Genomic DNA, 22786 nt, shown 5'->3' on the forward strand with positions numbered 1-22786 from the left:
CCCGCCTGGGGAGTACGTTCGCAAGAATGAATATATATATATATATATATATATATATATATATATATAGGGTTAATCTCTGTTTACTACCCTGAAGTTTCGTGGTTTTCAACATTTGATACATGAAGTTTTTTTCATCCCAGAGTCATACCTCAAGTCTTAATTTTGAGACAGTTTCATACTTCCGTTAAGTTTTCTGTTAGAATTTCTGTTAACTGATGACGTGGCGCTCATGTGGACAATAATTGAGTATCACGTGTCAATATGGACCCACTTTAATATTAAAAAATTAAAAAACAAATACAAAAAAAAAAAAAAGCCAACTTGTCCCCTTACCCCGCACCCACCTTCTCTCTTCTGCAAATCCCAACCTTCTCTCTTCTGTAAATCCCAGCACTTCTCGATTTCTTTCTCTCTCTCTCTCTCTCACTACCCTCACTCTCTTCCTCCGCCTTATTCGCCGTGAAAAGAAGACGACGAGAAAGAAAACCCACCCGCCCGCCCCTTTTCCCCGATCCTTTCCTTTTCTCTTTCCCGATCTCTCCCACACCTCCCTCTTCACCTCTCTCTCTCTCCAAGCACATCTGAGCTTCTCTATGTCCTTGTAGGTGTCGAAGATGTCGTCATCGGAGCTGCCCAACTCTTTGAAGCCGCAAGACGGGCTGTCGAACGGGTCCTGGAGCAGATCCAGGTCGTCAAGGATCTGGAAATGGCCTCGGATTGGGTTTGACAGTGGTAAAAGCCCTGGAACGGGGTGCTCGGAGTCGTGTCTGGAAACGGCGGGCGCCATGCGTGGGTGGTGAAAGTCCTGAGAGCTGGAGCTCGGATCCGGTTTCGGGTTGGCCGGATCTTGCATTTTGTCGAGTTCGGCGCTTAGAGCTCTCTTTCTCTCTTTTGTACTCTCTTTTCTTGTGACTGTACTAGATGTGTTGACAGTGAGTGTTCTTCACTCAAGATCTAGATGGTCAGGGTTAGGGTGTGGCTCGGAGGCTTTGCCGCCGGAGGTCGAAGCTTTCGATTCGGAGGACATGGAGAACCAGAAAGGTTAGGGAATCTCAGTTAGAGATTGATTTGCTGGGTTTCTGCTGGGTTTTGTAGGGTGTGGGTTCAAAGAGATTGGCAGAGAGATTGGCGGCGGTGGTGGGGTTTGCTGGATGTTTCTCGTCGTCTTCTTTTCACGACGAATAAGGCGGAGGAAGAAAGTGAGTGTAGTGAGAGAGAGAGAGAGAAAGAAAGAAATCGAGAGGTGCTGGGATTTGGGTGGGGTGGGATTTGGGTGAGGTGCTGGGATTTGCAGAAGAGAGAATGGTGCGGGGGTGAGGGACAAGTTGGGCTTTTTTTTCATTATTTTTGTGTTTTTGTATTTTTTTTTAGTTTTTTAATATTAAAATGGGTCGTGGCGCTCAATTATTGTCCACGTGAGCGCCACATCATCAATTAACAGAAATTCTAACGGAAAACTTAACGGAGGTATGAAACTGTCCTAAAATTAAGACTTGAGGTATGACTCTGGGATGAAAAAAACTTCATGTACTAAATGTTGAAAACCACGAAACTTCAGGGTAGTAAACAGAGATTAACCCATATATATATATATATATATATGTATGTATGTATATATATGATGTGGAGAAAAAAAACGATTTCTATTTTGTTTTCGTTTTTTGTAAACACCAGAAAAGCAGATATAACCAATACCCAAAGAAGAGGATTTTCAATGTGATCGGAACACGGGGTGGTACACCACATGTCACTATACAAATTGTGGGGTGTGTGTGTTAAAAAATTAATAACTTAAAAAATAAAGTTTTTTAATACTTATATAAAAACACGTGGTGTACCATCCATATTCCGATCTCAATGAAAAATTTCTATATTGAAGAGAGGAATTGGTCGGCAAGTGGAATTGAGTTGGCAAGTGGGCTTAGAGGCGCTTTGTTAGGTGATTATTTGTTGTTTTGTTTTTTTTTTTCTTTCTTACCATTAAATAAAATTATCAGAAGGCCTTTAGTTAAAATTTAAAATTTTGAAGTCATTTTTATTAGTTTTCCTTATTATATTATAAGTATGTAGACGAATTTACCAACTATGTTAGGAAGGGCCTAGCGTCTCGTTAATCGTCTCATGCGTTCCAAAAAGAAAAAGAAGAGGTGGCAATGACATGGAAATAAAACTAAACTTCCATAAAATATTTTGATAGAGGAATTTTGTGAAGTTAAAATAGATCCAACCTCCATCTTTCTCATTTGCCGTTTAGGTTTGCAATTCTACAATAATAGGTAGGCTGTTGGATGAAAATTTACTGTCAAAATATTTGGCCCTTGATATTATCTCTGGTCAATAATAATACACATAAAATCCATGTATTTTAGATGTATTTTAACATATTTTTAAGAAAAATAATTAAAAACTAAATAATTATTAAAATATAAAGAAATGGCCAAGTTTTCAGATTATTTTTTAGCCGAGCTACCGAATAATACAAGTACGTATTCGTTCCGTATTTTACTAACTATGCTTCCTACTATATATGGATGAATTGTCGAACGTAATTGGACTACAAGGAGCAGCATTTCAGTGGGAAGAGAGATTTTAGAAAGAGAAGTTCTGAAGCAATAACACAAGTAGAAGCAATGCAAGAATAGATCATTATTGTGGATCAGATGATAGACAAATGAAAAAAGTATATGTTAGCCAATGATGAATTCGATTCATTAGGTTCTTCGATTTGTTCGGAAAATAAACGAGAGACAAGAAAACGTCTTTCATTACGATTAAAAGGAACAACCTCAAATGGACCACGATAAAATTTCGGGTCTATTTCTTGGTGAACATGATCTGACATAATCTCTTCAATCCCTTCATTTATGTGCCAGAATAAAGAGAGATTAAATTAACTATCCAATGAATTAAATTATTTCTACTTATAATTCTCGACTCTGATAATCTATAACTAATTTCATTCAGCATATAAGACCACACATGTTTACACAGACAAACATAAAAGAAGAGATCTAGGATGTGCACCTATCCGTTAACACCAGCACGCACCCTCCGCTCCGGCGCCCGGCAATCTAACTAAAGGAGGGAGCTAGCTAAGCTACCGGTACAGTATCCTTCGTATCGTAACTTGAGGTTTTTGAAGTAGTTCCAATCTACCACGGTCTTATGGAAGCTGGAACAGATTGGACATCCCGCTGTGAAGACATTGGTCGAAGAAAGAAAGGCTACGGTTATATAACTCCAAATGGTTTTAACCCCTGCTGCTACCACCTAATCTAGCGTCGTCTTCCTGCAACCACAAATAAGGAAGCTGTGTTATAACCCAGGAGTTGTACGGAAACTTGTTAGCTTACGTTGAGAAATTTATGACCGTACTGTCAGAGAATGTCAAAGGACGCTCCTCCTCTCCCGTCTCTCTTTGATCAGACCAACCTGTGAAACCGCTCTCAGTTTTTGAGTTTCGCCTACTAGATTCTTCATGTAAGCTTTCATTGTGAACTCCTCGGTACAAGTGTTTCAATATCAAAAGGGCAGTATCATAATCCCTCCAATAGTTTCTGCACACCAAGACTCACCCATTAAATGAGGAACAGATACGTTTTCAAATGAATACGAGGAACATTCGAGTAAAAGATAAAGGCAACAAGAGCTGAATTTAATATGGCCGTTCAACAATTGCCAAAAAAAAAAATCCCAGCAAGGAAATAAACAAACATGGCTTGGGGATACACGAAAACATGCATCAACAGTATACAGTAGTTTATTAGAGAGAAAAAAAAAAGATTAATAACAATCCCAATTGCATGTACAAGGAAACATTCGAAGTGAATACGTACGTATGTGCTCCAATTGCAGCAAGATACGGATGTTGAAATGTCTTATCCTGCATGATCACCAAAGACTCATTGAGGAATCAAAGAAATGAGCTGGTAGTGATGACATAAGGGAAGTAATTGTTATGCCTAACTGAGATAAAGAAAAGCAACAAAGCTATAAGGCAATCAAATGGAAGGCATATTTCTGAAAAGAAAAATCAATGAGAATCAATGAGAATCAATGGATGCACAAGAATGAGTGTGAATTCTTGTGTGTGTCTGTGTTTGTATGTCTATGTAGAGTTGTAGACTGAATGAGGTGGTGGGAATATCTACGCACTTGAAGCACATGATCAATCCGGCCTTCTTTACTTCCTGTTACTCTTTCCATCATAAGAGAACCGTATGATCTCACTTCCTTTTCTTGGGTTGTTTCTGATTCTTCTGCTATATAACCAAAACAAAAAAGCGAGATCACTACAGAGGGCCACTTTTATTAAAAATTTATTCTTTGATGTCAATATCATTAAAAAGAGGAGGATATAGATTGAAGAAGCAAATAAAAAATAAATAAATCTGCTACCTTCTAGGTTGTCCGAGCTTCTTGACTGGCAAACTGTCAGCACTTTAACCTGTGTTCAAACATACAGAACCTTGATTTTATAACAACTTCTAACATAGTATAGGAACCAAATCATAGATGTAAATCGAATAACACAATTTTGTTAAAAAAAAAAGGACTGATTAAACCCTAAGTCCCAATATGTTTTACTAGCAGAATCTCATATAAAGAAATCATTATATTTTGGTCGCATGATTAATCTATTAAGAACCAATGCAAGGATGAGTAGTTTTAGACTGGTGCTGGCACCTATATGTTGGCAGTAGGCACGCAACCTTGAAACTTAGTTTATGTACACTTATAAGTTAGCCATACTATATTGTGTAAACTAATTTGTACACACAGAGAGAGAGAGAGAGAGAGAGAGAGAGAGAGAGAGAGAGAATTCACATATTCAAAGTCCAAAACCCTAGTTTACCGAGACTATCATAACATATATACAATTACTATACATACGGCTGATGTATGACCATAACAGATTAGAAGTTATATCAACTTCTAGAAGTCTAAACACGCCTACCTTTACGAAGTTTAGACGATCCATTATTGCTTGAGAACGAGCAGCTAAATCTTCAGTAAATTCCTACATCACAAAGCAGTGTGCGAGTGAGAGAGAGAGAGAGAGAGAGAATGCGTGGGGAAGGGGGAAGTTAAGGTGGGCGATCCAAAATCATGCATATGTTAAAAATTATTTACCTGAAATCCAATATGCATCCGCTTTCCACCTTTGTGATAGGGTATGATAACAGGCCGCTTGCCGATGTATTCTTTACATACAAGTGGTTCTATTCTGCATTTCAATATGAGAAAAGTTCTATCATGTGCTCCTAGATCAACATGTACAATTAAACAAGAGAACCCAAAATAATAAAATAAATAAGTGATAAACATAAAGTTGTTTTATGCGTATACAAGAACTTCCTGATGATATCATCAGATTTTTTGCACTGTCAGCAAACTAAGTGGAATCTATTCAATAAAAGGTTCATGTCATGCACTGCAAACCATATCCCTAAGAGAAACGACATCTGGTACTGGTTCAACTTAAATTGGACTTCATATTAATAAATACAAACATCATGAGAGCTGGATTGTAACAGACCTATATGCAACAGGATCAAAGGGGTGAAATATATTGAATATTTGCCGACAAGCTGGCATCTCCTCACTTGTATTTTCCTCTTCCCAATATTCTTTCCCCTTTCCTGAAATGAAATGATACAGTATATTAAATCTCAGATTCAGGTCTCAAATCAAAAGCAGACAAGCATATCCGAAGTTATATCTCCTGGCAGATCTTCAATTTATTAAGTAAAGATATACAAGGGGAATAAGCCAATGCACAAAGCAACAAAACAACCTTAAACATGGGTTACCACCATCCCTCCATTATACATCATGAAAATAGCATGCACCATTTCAATCACAGAAAAAACCCCACTCAGTAGAAGCAACACAGATGTCACCAAATATCTGAATTTCTACCATTGAGAAGTTAAAGTTGTTTGTACCATACTTGACCAATCCCGAAACTACCAAGCACTGGTCAACTTTATACCTTCAAGGATCCACTAAGGGGTTCATGTTGAGGCACCCTTGCCAAAGCACAAGAGTTTCCCTCCAACCAGGAGGCCAATCACAGCACGACACATGTCAACGTCAGAATAAAGCTCATAGAGTCCCACATCTACCACGAACAAAAGCTGGAGACTCTCCTCAACTACAAAAGAAGACCATTCTCCTACAATGAATCCCTAAAGTCATTATTGTACTTAAACTAGTCATTAGAACTCACTAATGACGATTATGCTTGAACCTATGTATTTGTGTAAACCCTTCACTATTAATGAGAACTCCTCTACATGGCCAAACTTAGGGTGAACCCCGTACATCTTGTGTTTGCTTCCCTTTCTCTATCTCTTTACATATTTATCCTCACTAGTGACCAGAGCAACCGAGCGAAGGTCACAAACTTGACACTTTACGTTGTTCCAAAGTCTTCACTGATTTTGTGCATTAACAAAAGCACCAATAGATACAGTAACAAAAATAAAATATTCTTGAAAGAAGCCCAATATAACTAGACACAGCACACACGTAATGCATACAAGAGCATCAAAACATCCTTCACAGAAAGAAATCAAGAATTTGGGTAAGCAAAGCACCAACATGTAAAGCATATTAATACATAATCATCGACCATTACCAATCCCAATACGAATATTACGAAGGGCAAGAAAAACCCCAAGGGGTGATCCAACTGCAAAGAATGTATCAACCTGAAATGTGAAGAGTTACAGTTAATGAGTGGTGAAATTCAAAATTTAAATTTTGCACATGCTACTATCAAAATGGAAGAGGGATATACAATAAATGGACAATTTTCTTGCACCTTGAATTCAAGTTTTGTATATGTGATATAAGGGGTATGATTCTTGGGTGAGCCATCTGGCACAACAGGCAATTCCTCATAAATGGGTTGCTTTGCCACAGTTGCAAGAACCTCTTCATTTTCTGTTCAGATTATGTATATGAACACTAAGAGCTCCTTTCATACACTAGAAGCAAAAATTAAATGAAAAATGAACAATAAGAAATCCAAATATCATAGAGCACCTTGATGCAATCCTGGACTATGACCTCTATCACGGCATTTGGCTTCCAATTCTGCTATTTTGGATTTGTGTGCATCAATCTGGAAAATAGAGAATTCATTGAATATATGCATTGTATATAAATGGTGCCCACAAAAGGCTAGGCAGAATAACCTATCCAATTATATAATCTCACCTCTTCCCTCAGCAATTTGACTACTTCATCTTTATTGTTTGTTTCTTTGCATACTTCTTCAACCACATCCTCAGGACCAACAACCGGGACTCCACAGTTTATGCTTTTGGTTTCATCCAACCCATCCCATTTAAGCATGTCGCTTGCTTGGCAAACTGATTCATTGACAAATGTATCACCATGTGGTTGTTTCGAGTCCACAGACCGTGCAATGACCTCATTAGAATCTGATGTGTTGCAACCAACAACAGTCGAGGCATCTTCAGCATTTCCATCCTCATGTATCAATAGAGGTGGTTGTGCATTCATACTTCCATCATCAATTGAACCCATAATGTCATCAGTTTGATTATTTACAAAAGCGATTGCATCTCCCAAATTACTCGGAGTGTTGTACGTAGATTGATTGTCGATATCAGGAGAAGGTTCTCTGTCTCTAGCATGTTCTTTGAACATCGAATCCATTGGAAACAGGGAGGAAAAATTCTCCTGATGACAAAGGATATCATAGGAGAGGACACTTCCCAAAGAATGGCCAAATATGGAAACCTATGTGGATGTGAGACGAAAGCACTTAATTTAAATCCAAACTTATATAGACAACCCATGATTAAAGAATATAGTGATATGTTTTTTAACTGCCTACCTTTCCATCATAACCTGAATTTCTCCGAAGAAATTTTAAATATAACCGATTTAATTGGTTGGATACCTGGTGGGAAAAAAGTGTGCAATTATGATGCCATTCACATCCAAAAATTCAGGCAAAAGTACTAGAAAAGTGAAACATGATATCATCCCAACAATATCAAACCACTGAAATTAAACGATCAAGTATGCACTACCGCGTCGATGATGTCCTGACAATAGATGGGACTCATGTAGTATAACACATCATGAACAGTTGCACTCAGCATGACACGCAAACCCTTAACACCATCTAAAGTACATTTTTCGACTGCAGTTTCACCACTTAGCTTCAAACCTTTTCTCCACTGAAATAAAAAGATCAATCAGCTAGAGTATTGAAAAAACAATGAAACAAAAAAACAGGAAACTAAGGTGAGGACATAAAAGGCACAAACGAAAAATAAGGAATAAAAATGAGAAAATGAAGAAGAAACTAAACCAGATTAGAAGTTTGAAAAGGTACCATATAAATCCAAAATGACATTAGACAGAGGCATGCAACATATCAGAACAGGTTGCAGCTTATACCACAACAAATCAGCCACCTTAAATAATTTTCATCTTCAAGTATAGAAATATTGTCATATCATGGTACCAAAGAGTGATAGCCAAATTCAAATTCATGATTCTAAAATCTCTAAGATGTTTTAAAATATACTTTCCAGGGGTGTCAGGAGACTAACAAGCTTCAATGTCAGAAGATTTTACATTATTTTATTTCAGTTTTATTTTTATTTTTTACGAAACAATTTTTATAAACAACAGAAGGATTACAAAAAGTGGATAAGGAATCCACCAACTAAGAACAAACCTAAAGTACCAGACCAGACCTCTTAAATAGAACTCATTTATATAGACCAGACCGTTTCTGCAGGGAGATTATTAATAAGTCATATTTAAGGAGAAGAATAATGACCATCAAATGTTCTTACTTTAGGAAACGAATATTCACTCATTTTTAAGGAGAAGAATGATGATCAACATTATGATAGACAACCACATACAACACCAGGGGTGCTCTCTTACCTCCCTGTTTATATATACTATAAAAACACAACTAGTTTCTCGAGTATCACTGAAGTGGTGATTCACTTTATTTCATATAGTACAAAACAGGAGTTTTGTGATAATTAAAAAGAAATTAAGTAGAAAGAAAATGGGCTGAATAGCATACAAAATAGATTGCTTACCTGGCATGGGATAAAAAGAACCCTTTGGGAGTCACGTTGGTGTGAAGTAAGATGTGTTTCAGCAAGACTTGCTGTTATACGGTGAAAACTAGCTACATCATCAACTAAATTGGATTTCTCCAATCTTTGACCAATTCCATGAACCATGAAAACAAGGTGTCGAACAGGAACCTAATAAAATATGCAACATCAACCTTATTACTTTCAAAAAAACCAAGAAAACTTAAATGATATGAAAGCTTACTGCTGCAAATAGCTGGTTAATGAAAAACAAAAATTATTGAATAAGAAACAAAGACCGCAACAGACTCAATGAAGGAGCACCTTTCTTTTTAGGCAAATTAAATTTAAAGTTCCAGTTATGCCAGTTATATATCAGAGCAACCAACCTTCACTTTCCTAGCAAAATTATTATCATACACTTGTCACCTTGAAACTAAGTATCAACCAAAGAGGATATGGTTTAACCTTAAAAAAAATATAATAGGCAAAAGGCAGGATTTATCCTAAAAGCCTGGGCCACATGATCTTCTGGTTCGTCAATGGCTCAAATTGTTCAGGGACATTATAAAGAACTTGTTACCAACTAGTCAACTAAACTATTTCCCGGCCTGACAATTTCCTTGGACAGGGATTTTGGTAGATAGCTTCAGTACCACAACTTACCCAGGATTTCACAGTAAACAAAACAACAAAAAACACTCGAATCCATAACAAGAATCCAAGTCAGGCAGGCAAGGTATCCATTCTCCCAGCTGTGTAACTATAGATCACTAAGAAGTGTATGAAGACATTGGTCAGGGAAGAACACGCATATATTATTGGTACAAGTTGTATGAAGGAAAGAATATATGAAAAGAATAAGACCAAACCTAACAACAACATTATTATTTGATATGTGAAAATGCATACCTGTGAGCAATAATCATCCCTTTCCTCCTCCTTCTGCTGGCGCAATTCATCCTATAATGGAAAGTTTGTGAGAAAAATGATAAGTTTTTTATTTTTATTTTTTTAAAGCACAAAGAAGATTTTCTTTTGCTGGAAATGGTTGACATCCTCATTTCAAAAATCAGAACTGAACAAGATAAATAAGACAACGCTGGGGCAAAGCAAACATACAGTTAAGAAACAATGGCAATTGTTCATGTGCTACCACTAGAGATTTGAATGTAACTGCCTGACCAAACCCTTACCATCACGAAATGCAATGACACATAAAACCTATTATCATGGTAGCAACTAATTTTTCCTGTTGTTTTGTTGTCTTTTCCTTTTCCTCTTGTTATCATTATTACAATTTGCACCTAAAATATATAGACAGCCTTTGGAACACTGGCTGTTTTTTATAAAAGTTAAAGATGACTGCTTCATTCTTGGAGCAAAAATACTATGATAAAATCTAGGAGCAAATACCATGCATGCCTTGCTTAAATAGTTTCAGTAAATCTGAGAAGCAATTTTCATTTTCTGTTTAAAAGTTTTAAGGATTATCTGAAATTTTACAAATACACCAGCTACTGAATAGAATGCCAGACTTCCAACAAAATTCAGATCAGACTTTTCCAACTTCAAACGTCCATTAGAATCCAAAGCATAGACACCATAAGATTAAGATGATATCACAGAAAAGTTCACACAGCAATAAGTGTAATTACACAAGTACCAAAAAGACACAACAAATCTGGCATCAATTACAAAATTGCTCAAACAAATTCAAGAATTTGACTCATATAAATATCCCAAAAAGATAAAACATTAAAAAAAAATATTGAAGGCAGTGTCGGAACTTATCCTATCAAAGAATTTATCAGGGGCAAAATAGACACCTGGGTGGATTTCGAAGAGTGAGATGCTGAATATCCACGCCTTAACTTCATTCCATTTCCACCTAAAGAAATGACACTAGAAAAACCAGAAGCGTGTATATTTAGCCAAGCCTCCCAAGTGTTATCTTCTCCTGTGAAAAGCGCATGGAGTCCCTAAAAGTGCATCCCCAGGATGTGCTTAAGAATACAACAATAAAATAATAAAATGTCTTTTCCAAATAGCAATACACTTACAGGTGTAGAGCCTTGCAATTCAACTCGAGCTGCAAAAAGTCCAGAGGGCTGAAACGTTCTCCGGTGCCAAACCTGGAGATGAAAAGTTCCAACTTATACCGCGTATACCAAATGAGATTCAGAACATGAGTCTAAAATGGAAGAGCACATTGTACAAGGGGCCGACTGAAACAGTCTTAAAATCATTCCATAATTTTTTTATGTTTTGAACTTAAAATAATACCCTGAATCAAATTAAATTAAGGGAGTATTACACTTTCTGACACATAGAATCTGGATAAAAGTTACCAAATAGACAATGAGAAGAACATGTAAAAGTTTAAATTCACCCAAATTAATGCGGCTAACCTGACTACGATATGCAACCTCTAACTGTTCAGAAACATCTTCACGCAATGGGAGCCAATCAGCCCCTTTACGAGCAAACCAGTGACCTCTTAAGACACGCCGGTTTTCTCCATCCCAGTAAACAGGGAAAGAATGTCGCTTCACTAAATCTACCTGCAGCAATTACATGACTATGTCAACTCAATCAATCACACCTTCATCCAGAATATAGTTGGAGTCGGTTCATTTCACTCAACACACTTCAGACTAAGAAACCAATATATATCTAATCATGCAAACAACATCATGAGAGTTTTGCTGAAAATCATACAAAACTTTCCCCGCATCAACTCAACTGGATTCATGAACAACTACTACTTAAGAGAACACCACGAAAGACTTGCCAGAGCATGCAAATGAGTTGATTGGTACTGGATAGCTACATTTTCAGGTCCACAGGCATTTCTCTACTCTTTACACGGACACAGAAAACCTTGGAAATAGAAGGCTGACCTCATAAAGCCCTCCCTTAACAGGGACACCAACTCTCTCTTCTTCCACTTGATTTAACTCAACTGACCGGCCTCTTTCTAAAGAAAATGAACTCTGCCGCTGAGCCACCTTCTTACTTGAACTAGGCTGCTCTTTCGGGCCTTCGCTACATTCTGCATACTCCTTCCACCAAAAAGAAAGCAACTCTTCCTCCCTCTACATACATGCAAATCCAACCCTCAAGTAATTAGACTAATTCAAACACAAAAACATCACAAAAACGCAAATTTATACATAACAAACCAAACGTACCTGCAAAAACGATACCTCGATTGCCAGAGAGTCCCTCATACCGAACCGAAAATATTCGCCTTTCCCCACCATCTCACTCTTTGGGACTGAAGCAGCCACATCTGCACAATCCCAGAAGCAGAATATTACCAATTGTGAGTCAAATGTGAATTGAGAAGTAGAAACACACACTAGAACTTGGAATTTGAATTTAGTGAGATTCGAATTACCATTCTCCGCCAATGGAACTTTGCAAAAGTACCACCGGACATCGCTGCCGTCGGACGGGCTTCTAGTCTGAGCTAAGTACTTCTGGTGGCCCTTACACTTACCAATCTCATCTTCCAATTTCGCGATATTACTCGGCGAGTTCTTCAGCAAATCCGGAAACATTTCTTCCGCTTGCGCCGCACGCTTCGCCTCCGAATCCGCCATGCCCATACTCCAGTTCCTTGCCCCCCCCCCTTTTCAAATCCCAAACTCAAAAGCTCCTCCTTTTCAATTCATCCCAAAACAATAATCGCCGGCGCCGGAAACACTATCAGAAACAATGGAATTGGGTCGGGATTTTATAGTGGAACTCGGAATTTGAGAATTTGTGAGAGGAGCGCCAGGAAGTGGAATGCAAAACCCAAATGGTTGCGGAATTTGCGGAGAGTGAATCTGGAAAAATCATGACTGAGAAGGAAGATATGAGAAGGAAATGCGAGGGAATTGTTGTTCGGAAGAAGAATGACAGCTCTGTCGGTGTTGAATGGAAGGTGGATTGCAACGTCGGCACGCACTTACCGTTGCAATTGGCCGTTGCGACCCCTTTCTTTTTCTTTCTTGTACTTTTTTCATTTTTTAAATAGTTTCCTATGGGCACTTGTACGTTGGTGTGGTATCGAACTTCATTTATTCGTAAATAATTTAATAAAATTTATCGTTTGAAAAAATAAAATTATTTTCTTTTGCGACAACAAAGTCCAAGTAAAACAGGACAAACTTCACGTGGATAAGTATTGAAGTAGGGCCAATAGACGCTACCTGTAAAATAGAATCACACTAACATTGTAGTACCAAGTGGCCATGTTTAGTTTGATTTTAGTCCCAGTTATAGTTGCAACTTGCAAGCCTTCTCTATTTCTCTCAAAATTTTCATCAACAAAAAGATAAGGAAAACGTTATTTACACCAATTTTTACCCCTCACATAACTTTGTTAATTTTTCTTAATTAATTTTCATCAATTTATTTAATTTAATAGCTGAAAATTAAAAAAAAAGTTTGAGAATTAAGAATAAATGCGTAGGTAGCATTATCCTATTATCTGGTGCCGATTTTAGTTTGAAGGAAGCAAGCCGAACTGGACCGTACTCACCCTAAGCAACGCAGCCCACCGGCCCATTGAAGAAAAATTCAAAATGGCCCGTTGGCCCAATACAGGCTAACCCTAGAAATTGATTTGGGTGGGTCACATTAAATTAACTAAGGGCCCCACTGTATATAAAGCCTTAAACCCTCACATATCACACACGCAGAGTCGTATCCGTTCTGATCAACTCCCTCCATAGCTCCCACCCACTCAAAAACTCCAACCCTCACATTCATCCAAACCCTAGATTCGCCAAGGCCCACCGGCCTAAATAAGTGCTATATGGCGGAGGAGGAGGTTGTGGCGGCCGCGGAAAGCCCTGGGCCGTCGGATCACAAGCGGAAGCTCGAGGATTTGGAGCCTAAGGCAGCACCGGAAATACTTGAGCTCGATTCCGACGGGCAGGATGATGCGAATGCGGAGCCTGGTTGTGCTGAAGAAGTTGATGTGCCGCCTTCGGATGAATCGGAGGCGAAGAGGCCCCGCCTTGATGACAAGCCCCACGGAATAGGTAATTTTGCTTGAATTCTAGGGTTTTTCTCATCCTTTTGGGTGTGAACTAGTTGCAGGTTCTCTTGTTTTTAGCTGCCTAGTGTAGTTTTTTTCGGTTTTATTTGCTAGAATCTTGTAAATGTGTTTGAAGTGATTTCCTGTAATTGTTTGAATTGATTAGCATTATGAAGTAATTCTTGATTAGGAGTACTTAAATTTGTTATAAAAGAAATATTTTTTGTGCCCTTTTTGTAAAGGATTAGGTAATTTACTAGTTCTTAAGAAGTGGTTTGCATGAAAAAAAAATAAGGGCTTTTTGTTTTTTGTTTTATTTATCTATTTTAATGCGGCATCTTCTTTGATGGTAACAGCTAGTGAGAATGGCCACCAAGAGGAGGAGGTAGATGAGCCTGAAAAAGAGAATGAGGATCAACCAAATGTTGATAGTGATGACCCAGAGGTCCCCCAGCCCACATCTGTGGAAGTTACTGAAGCAGTGACTGACGAGCAAAAGTCTGAAGTTAACGAGCAACATAATGACATGAATGGTGAGCCGAGTGACACCCAAAAGCCTGCTGAGAATTCTGTGGCGGAAAAAGCTGAGGAACCCCCTCAAGGGGAGTGTCAAGCACACCACGCAGAGGAACCTCAGCAAGGTGGAGCTTACTTTGTGCAACAAGAGCAGCCTTCTGCAAATGAGATTTTGACACACAAAATGGAGGTTCCTAATAATAAGGTCTGCTGCTTACATTCATATTATGTAACTGGGAGCTCTTAGCTCCAATTGGTTCAAATTCCACCTATAACTTGTTCGGAATTCATTTGTAAATATTAGCTGGAAAGAAAAAAAAGTGGCCTAAAGTATAAATATATGTGCAGGTTGGGGTTTTAATTGGCAAGTCGGGGGATACTATACGGTACTTGCAATACAATTCTGGAGCAAAGATTCAAATCACAAGGGATTCCGATGCAGACCCATGTTCTGCAACCAGGCCTGTGGAGATAATAGGAACTTTGGATAGTATAAGCAAGGCAGAGAAACTGATTAATGCTGTTATTGCAGAGGTCTCTGACTCTGTTTTGTTCTGCTTTCCAAGAATCTTGTTCCTCCTATATAAACTCAATTGGAGATCTGTAGTTTTTTCATGCTGAATATGGTGTACACTTTTTTTCAGGCTGATGCAGGGGGTTCTCCTTCTTTGGTTGCTAGAGGTGTTGCTACTGCACAGGCTGTTGCCGCTGCAGAACAAATTCAGATTCAAGTTCCGAATGAGAAGGTGATTGATTTTCTTCCATGTGTACATGTTCTGTGCCTTTACATTCCATATTACTTTATAAAAGTCTAAAAGTTTCTTCTGCTAGGTCGGTTTGATAATTGGCAGAGGTGGGGAGACCATTAAAGGTCTGCAGACCACATCAGGGGCACGCATCCAGGTAGTTGATATTGTATGCCTTGCCTTTATGCATGGGAATAGAATGTTGCTCTTTTTTCTTACTGCAACGTGTCCTTACTGCCCTAGCCTTTTTCCTGTCATTTAGTTGATACCCCAACATCTTCCGGAAGGGGATGAATCTAAAGAAAGGACTGTCCGAGTTACTGGTGATAAGAAGCAGATTGAAGTTGCTAAAGAATTGATAAAGGAGGTTATGAATCAGGTTACTATTTGACCTACTCCTCAAAATATATTTATTTATTTTTTGGATTTTTAATTTGTGATTGCCTATACAGAGGTTGTTACGTTTGTGGTGTTCTATTTTCTGTGAGCGGTATTGTGGTTGCTAGTGTGGTTTCTTCTGCCTTGAACCATTGTCACTGTATGGTGGTTGATTTCTTTTGTTTCTTGTACCTATTTCTGATCTCATACACCTGATAGGCATGTTCTACGCTACAAATGGTTGGATACTGTGTAAAAGCATGAGCTTTATGTGTAGCATTGTGCTTTTCTATTTTAATTCTATTTGAAGTGTGCCTGCATAATGGCTTTCCTGCTTAGTTGAAATGCGGTCAACTATATCCTATGCTCATCAAGATTTAAGATAGAGATGGTCAAGTGTTGTTATTTAGATATTGAGTAAAAATGAACTGAGGTATTTGGATGTTTTGATTCTTGTCAATTGTTTTTGGAGACGCCGATAAACAAGTACACTTATATAGTATGGTATGATTGGATGTCCAAGAACTGTATTTGCATGCCTGTAACAACTTTTGGTCCATTTGAGGAAAGAATTGTTACCTTATTTTGCCATGGGAATGAGAGCATGACCTTTTGCCCCTAAGAGTTTGCAATATTGATGAATGAACCATGCCAATGTCGCTTAATTGCTGTTAGGAAGATCATGTATTCAATCAAAGATGCCGGTTGCCATGATTTTTTTGTGTTGAAGGTGCCAATTTCGAATTGGTTGGCTTTAAAAATGCAGATTTGGCTATTGCATTTTGCATGGGGTCAGCATTGCCTAGACAACCACTATTCACTCTCATCCACCGAAGAAAGGTATCAGGCATTTAATCTCGCAATTGCAGGATGTTAATAGTTGGTAAGATTGCTTTGAGACCTGAAGTTGAAAATCCTAATTTAGTAAGACTATATTTCATTAGCCTTAGTGCTCATAAGCACTTCCAGTATTCTATGCATGACACGTCCGTGGAAAAAATTGATATTCCTGGTGACTTGATGATTCAAAAGAATTTGTATGAAACCATTAGTCTAAGTGTTTGTGTATGATGATATGCTGATGTTCTCAAACTATGTGTACATGTCTTCTGATATGTATCAATGAAGGTACCGGCATTTCTTTGGCTAGGGTCAATTCTAGAATATAACAGTATCTTACGTCTATTACTTGTTACCCATTTGAATCAACTTGAACTAATGCTGAAGAATGCCCCACACATACGTCAAGCCAAATTATCATAGTCCTCAAAGAGTTGAAATCAACATGTGATGTTTCTTGCTTGATACTTTGAAATCCTGACGTGCCTGTGATTCAATGTTGCGGCTTTGCTAGAAATTCTTCGTAACATTTGAGATGATGCCAGTCAAAGTTGGAGTCGTTAACATCAACTAATTTTCTTTACTGCATATTGACTTAAGAGAACGAAAAAAAGAAAGGGCAATTATTACTCTAGTGTGGTAGTGATAGAATTTTAGCATCACCTGGCTATCTCTGCTATTTGAGTTTGGAAGGATCTTTATAGGGTAAACTCAAGCATGTAAAACCAGATCTGTGACTTTTGCATTAGAAATCAACTTTGCATTGTATCTTAGTAGTTTACTTTTTGACTGTGAAATGATACATGGATGACTTTGCTGAAAGGGTTATAGTGTATAGTGGGTTTGAACTTATTAGACATTTACAGAGGCACCTGTCAACATATTGTTCATTTTTTTGTTTGTTTGATAAGACAGGGACTGTGATAGCCAGACAATATAGAACTACCCTGAGTATACGTTTTGTTGAACATACTTCTACAATGAATTGTTTGATGGCTTACTATTTGTTTTAGCAACCTTTTAAACTAGTTTGTTTCTATTTAAACAGTTGTCTGCTATGTGTAGTCTCAGACATTATTTTCTTGTATGGTTTGTTGATTGCAATTTCACATTGTATCTTTTGCTATAGTAACTCTTGTTCCTTGTATCCATTCATCACATTCAGTCAAGATAATGCACAGGAGCCCTCAAGTTTTAAGAACGCAAGATTGGCTAGAGCAGCAACTTCTGTATTTAGTTTCTCATTTATTTATAGCTTTGTTGTTTATATGTACTAATTATTTCATTTTGTGATTTTCTTTGAATAGAATGTGAGGCCATCACCTCTCTCCAGTGGTTTTAATCATCAGGGTTATCGTCCCCATGGACCAGGTGGTCCTCAATGGGGTCCGCGAGGACCTCATCTACCTCAGCCATATTCGTATGATTATCCACAACGAGGACCTTATCCATCCCATAATCCTCAGTACCCTCCTGCGTATGGGGGTTATCCTCAACATATGGGTCCAAGAAGTGGCTATGGTTCTGGTTGGGGGCAAAGGCCACCTTCCAGCATGCCACATGGTGGTGGATATGATTACTATGGTGGACAAGGAGCAGATGCCCCAGTATCTGCCCAACATTCTGCTCCCGTTCCTTCTCATGCTCCTGGCCCATCTCCTAACCCTGCAATGGGTGCACCCTCCCAAGCAAATTACAATTATGGTCATCCGGCAACTTATTCCCAGGCTGCACCTCCTCAGCATAACTATGGGCATGGATACGAAGAACCAAAATATGATAATCATGCTCCAATGCAGTATCCCTACGGAGGACAAGCACCTTCTCAGCAATATCCACAAACTGGAGCTCATCCAGGTTATGGTCCACAGCAGACTTACAGCAAGCCACCACCATATGGCATGCCATCACAAGCTCCAAATCCTCAGTCTTATGGCCCTCCTAGGGCTAGTCAACCAGGAGAAGCGGTTTATCAGGGTTCTGCACAACCTCATTCATATGGTCCAAATGTCCCGGCTCAACAGCCATATCCATATGCATCCAGTGGACCTGCTCAGCAGACCTATCCTGCGTATGGTTCTGCACCAGCTGCTGATGGGTACAGTCAGCCACCACCCGCTTCTGGCTCGGGTTTTCCACAACAAGGAGGACAACCTGTTAGTTATGGCCAGCCTGGTGCACAGCAGGCACCCGGCTATGGACAGGCAGCTCCCACTGCAGGGTACGCACAATACCCATCTTCTCAGCAAGGTTACGCTGAGCAGGCTGCTCCAAATGCAGCAGGTTATGGGTACCAGGGGTCTCAAGACCCTGGATATGGAGGAGCCTCTGCAGCAGCATATGGTGCACCAGCAGCTGCGCAGCCAGGTTATGCACAACCAGCAGCTCAACAAACTTATGATCAGTCGATCCCCCAGTCTGCTGGTTATGGAGCTGCACCACCAGCTGCATCAGCTGGTTATGGAAAGACGGTGTCCCCCCAGCCTGGTTATCCCCAGTATGACTCGAGCCAAATGTATGCTGCTGCACCTCGCTGAATGTTAGACTAATCTAGTTTCGTCTTTCAGAGTTTCATGTTGTTGTTTGATGCCAGATTCATTTTCCTACTAGTTGTTAGGCCCAATCTGACCGGTTCGCCGAACATTCGCACTTACTGTGTTTTTATATCCATGTAATGCAAGCCCTACTGCTGTATTAAATTGTGAACCTTAACAAGGAATGACATAAAATTTCTGATATATGTGAATTTCTTTTGTCATTATATTTTCAGTCTTATGATTTCTCCAGCAGAGGCATAGGGGATGATATGTTGAGGCAGCTCTTATTTATTTTTCATGTAGTTGTATAGTGTGTAATCATCTCATATTCTGCTTGTGGAGATATTGTCTCATACAATAACCCGTTGCGATCAGGAATTCCCCTTGCTTGGGAGCGCTTTTAGGGCTTCTTTGAGATTGCTCTTGTTAAAAGCACTAGTTCATAAGCCATTTTGATACAAGCCCGGAAACGCTTTCAAGTGCTTCTTGATGACGCATCTGGTAGGTGTATTTTCATAAAACGTTACACAATCAAAAGATTATTAAGTGGTTGAGAATTAATTTTAGGTATTCCAGAAACAATTTCAAACAAGATGGATGCTTTTGACGTCTCCTAAATACTGATAATTATTTTATGGTTGGCAGACTAATTTAATCATGACCTTGTGAATGTTTTGAGGGTTTCAGGTTTTTGCAACGGATCGAAATCGACAGTCGACGCAACATGCACCGAGCCATTAAGTCTTATGGATTACATAATCACCCTAATTTAGAGAGCGCCTTAAACAGTACGGATGCACCATTAGCTTTTCTTTCTTATTGGTGTGACGTCGTGTGTATAAAAACATATTTTATTAGTGTAGGATATTACAGTAGCAGTGTACCTAATTAATTTTAGAAAACTATGTATAATAATATAGTAAGAGAAATACTAAGGAGACTCACTTACAATGAAACTCCGTCACCTTATATTTTTAGCATAATATTTTATTATATTGATATAAAAATTATATCAAAAAATAAAATGACGGATAATTCATAAAAAGTCGGACTTTTGAGAGTTTTTAACATTTCTCAAAAGTAAATATGAGATGAGATTATGTGATGGAGAAATTTTTAGTTGTGATGAAAATATAGATGGTACACCGCGTTTTTTATGTAAGTGGTGAAAATTTTTAATTTTTAAATTATTAATTTTTTAATACACATATCTCACCATTTATATAGAAACTTATAATATACCGTCTCATGTGAGTCCGATGTGGTGGTGGGTAGAAAAGAAAAGGGCGTAGGTAGGGTTTAAATGTTTATCGATTCGAGGTGGCGGTGGGTGGGCTGTGTGACTCTGTCTATTGTCCAACAAATGGCAGAGGCCTTCAGCTTTCAGCTCTCTCTCTCTCTCTCTCTCTCTCTGTGTCTCTCTCTAAACTGTAATGTCTCTCTCTTCTCCCACCCTCTTTAAAGTGTAATGTCTCTCTCTCTCTCTCTCTTCTCCCACCCTCTCTAAACTGTAATGTCTCTCCTTCTCTCTTCTCCCTCCCTCTCTCTCTAAACCGTAATCTGCAATGCAAGCAAGCAAGAGAAAGCAAATGGGGCAAAGAAAAAGAGAGAGAGAGTATCTTGTAGGATACGCAACAGAAGGTGCAGAAGTAGCCTGAATCCTGAGAGCAGACTGACACCTCGCCATCTTCTTCTAACTCTTTTATTATCTTACTCCATGTCGTCACTTGACACCCTCCGTTCCCATTTCCAATTTCACATTCCTTCCTTCCTCCCTTCCCTCCCTACCAACCAAATTCCCACCAAAAAATTAAATAAAATCGAATATATAAATTCATGTATTTATTTTGTGAGACTGAGATACCATTATTTTTACTTATTTTTTGTATCACTTACTAAGAAGAAGGAGGATATTCTTCCAAATACGAGTGGTTTTAGTATTATTGTTATTCAGTCTTATTTCTTTCAAATTTATTTTGTTAATTACAGTCTCACCATTCGCAGAGTTTTAAGCTAAATTATGATTTACGTTCATGTAGTTTTGAGGGAATTCTCTAGTTTTGTTTCTTTTTAATATTTAGGCGTGTAAGTTTATTAATTGTTCAAGTTAAATGACAATAGCTTACTTTGGTGAAATATTTTACGATAAAATTAACATGTGGATCACAAATTAAAATGTTAGAGTGAATTAAAAACACCTTACATGTGCCCAAACGTGTTTATCGTGGTAGTTGTTTGTGGCGGAAATTTCCGTGGGGGATGCTTCCTGTCCGACGAGCACACAGCTTCCCGAGAGGTTGGCGCCGGTTGATGCTTTTATGTCGGGCTCCTACTTTACTGGCGGGTTTGTCGGGCAAGGCTGAAAGAGAAAGACAGAGTTAACTTTGAAATGTGCCTTTGTGAGGCCTTAGGTGTAGGCCTTGAGGCTCACAATCAAGATTAACTTTTAAGTGTTCAGGCGTGCCACTGCCATCTTCAGTATGGCAGATGTAGAACGGATGTTTGAGTTTAATTATATATTCGAAAGACTACGTTAGTTATTGACAGGTGCCTTTGTGGGGCCTTAAGTATAGGCCTTGAGGCTTCCCATAAATAACTAACTTAGTACTCGAACATATAAGGTTCCTTTTCTTAGTTATGTAGGTCTTATAACCGTCATACTTCTGATTACCTGGACTCAAAGAGCAGAATGGATCCAAATAGGTGCCTTTGTGGGGCCTTGAATAGGCCTTAAGGCTTCCCATCAGAACCCCTTCCATTCTCAATGTTCTTGCCAGAGAAACAGGATGAATCCAAATAGGTGCCTTTGTTGGGCCTTAGGTGTAGGCCTTGAGGCTTCCCATCAGAATTCATCCCGTCCCCGAACGTTATATGGTAATCATAATATAACATCAATAAAACTAAGTGACAGGTTGATTACTTGCACACCAAGTAACTTCGGACTTCTTGTTATCAAAGCTTGTAGTGGATGGGTTAAGTCCACATCATGTTCTTTTTTATGCCTTGAGGCCAAGGACTTTTAAGGTGATCAAATCTTATATACCCGAAGGCTTAGAACTTAGATCTGGTTTGAACTGTGAGGACATATTCAAATCGGATCTAAGCACTGAGAGAATCTTTTAATAGCCATATTACTAGAAATAACTTGGATATAACTTGTAGTATACAACATATTGCTAGGCTAATGAATGAAAAGACAAAAACAAAGAGGGTCGAGCAAGGTTTAACCTTGTCGGGCAAGGCTGATCGTCTTGCAAGAGGTTTGAAAGCTTAGAAAAAGGGTTGGGAGGTGAGTTTACAAAAGAAATCGATACTACAGCAAGAGTTGAACAGGGTAGCAGAGCTATTACAAGAGGTTTATCCCGAAAGGGATAAAGGCTTGGGCTGACTACAGCTTCGTTTTGAAGGCAAATATGGCTTTTGAGCAGAGTTTGTGCTTGTATTTGTTTGTTTGAGTGTCCTTGATTCTAACCTCTTTTTCTCCTTTTATAGACACCTTGGCTTGGCCTCCTGTAGCAGCAACCTTGCCCGAATGCAGCTTGAAGGGTAGTGACTCATCAGCTATTTTACTTGTACTGCCATTTAAAAGTACTTTTTGGGCTGTATAGCTGGCTGGTCTATACC

General features: G+C 38.7%; 2 protein-coding genes across 7 annotated transcripts in view; one reads left to right on the top strand and one right to left on the bottom strand.

Moving 5' to 3' along the window:
* The window catches only part of LOC126630928 (phospholipase SGR2-like), a 44413-nt gene extending 31325 nt beyond the window's left edge, over window positions 1–13088 (bottom strand). The window contains exons 1-22 of one of the 5 annotated variants that reach the window (XM_050301077.1): window positions 12514–13088; window positions 12305–12405; window positions 12014–12208; window positions 11522–11674; window positions 11174–11245; window positions 10940–11092; window positions 10023–10073; window positions 9111–9281; window positions 8076–8225; window positions 7877–7942; window positions 7231–7779; window positions 7057–7135; window positions 6833–6954; window positions 6647–6719; window positions 5543–5645; window positions 5137–5230; window positions 4961–5023; window positions 4402–4450; window positions 4159–4265; window positions 3840–3886; window positions 3436–3560; window positions 2750–3292 (exon numbers count right to left, since the gene is read on the bottom strand). In XM_050301077.1, the coding sequence (XP_050157034.1) occupies window positions 3279–3292; window positions 3436–3560; window positions 3840–3886; window positions 4159–4265; window positions 4402–4450; window positions 4961–5023; window positions 5137–5230; window positions 5543–5645; window positions 6647–6719; window positions 6833–6954; window positions 7057–7135; window positions 7231–7779; window positions 7877–7942; window positions 8076–8225; window positions 9111–9281; window positions 10023–10073; window positions 10940–11092; window positions 11174–11245; window positions 11522–11674; window positions 12014–12208; window positions 12305–12405; window positions 12514–12724 (2748 nt within the window). In that variant the 5' untranslated portion in view covers window positions 12725–13088 and the 3' untranslated portion in view covers window positions 2750–3278. Of the gene's footprint in view, window positions 1–2749; window positions 3293–3378; window positions 3561–3839; window positions 3887–4158; window positions 4266–4401; window positions 4451–4960; window positions 5024–5136; window positions 5231–5542; window positions 5646–6646; window positions 6720–6832; window positions 6955–7056; window positions 7136–7230; window positions 7780–7876; window positions 7943–8075; window positions 8226–9110; window positions 9282–10022; window positions 10074–10939; window positions 11093–11173; window positions 11246–11521; window positions 11675–12013; window positions 12209–12295; window positions 12406–12513 lie in introns of those variants that run through there. The other 4 variants (XM_050301076.1, XM_050301073.1, XM_050301075.1 and 1 more) reach the window with 4 other exon arrangements.
* Window positions 13089–13786: 698 nt separating this feature from the next.
* On the top strand, window positions 13787–19386 carry LOC126630929 (uncharacterized). 2 transcript variants are annotated; one of them, XM_050301078.1, is made up of 7 exons: window positions 13787–14149; window positions 14502–14866; window positions 15010–15195; window positions 15306–15407; window positions 15493–15567; window positions 15670–15786; window positions 17933–19386. In XM_050301078.1, the coding sequence occupies exons 1-7, from the start codon at window positions 13921–13923 to the stop codon at window positions 19160–19162; spliced, it is 2304 nt and encodes a 767-aa protein (XP_050157035.1). In that variant the 5' UTR covers window positions 13787–13920; the 3' UTR covers window positions 19163–19386. The 2 variants fall into 2 exon arrangements, with proteins under 2 accessions (XP_050157035.1, XP_050157036.1); XM_050301079.1 differs by having other exon boundaries at window positions 15493–15564.
* The last annotated feature ends 3400 nt before the right edge of the window (window positions 19387–22786 follow it).

This window comes from Malus sylvestris, chromosome 8 (genome assembly GCF_916048215.2).
Source record: "Malus sylvestris chromosome 8, drMalSylv7.2, whole genome shotgun sequence".
NCBI lineage: Eukaryota > Viridiplantae > Streptophyta > Magnoliopsida > Rosales > Rosaceae > Malus > Malus sylvestris.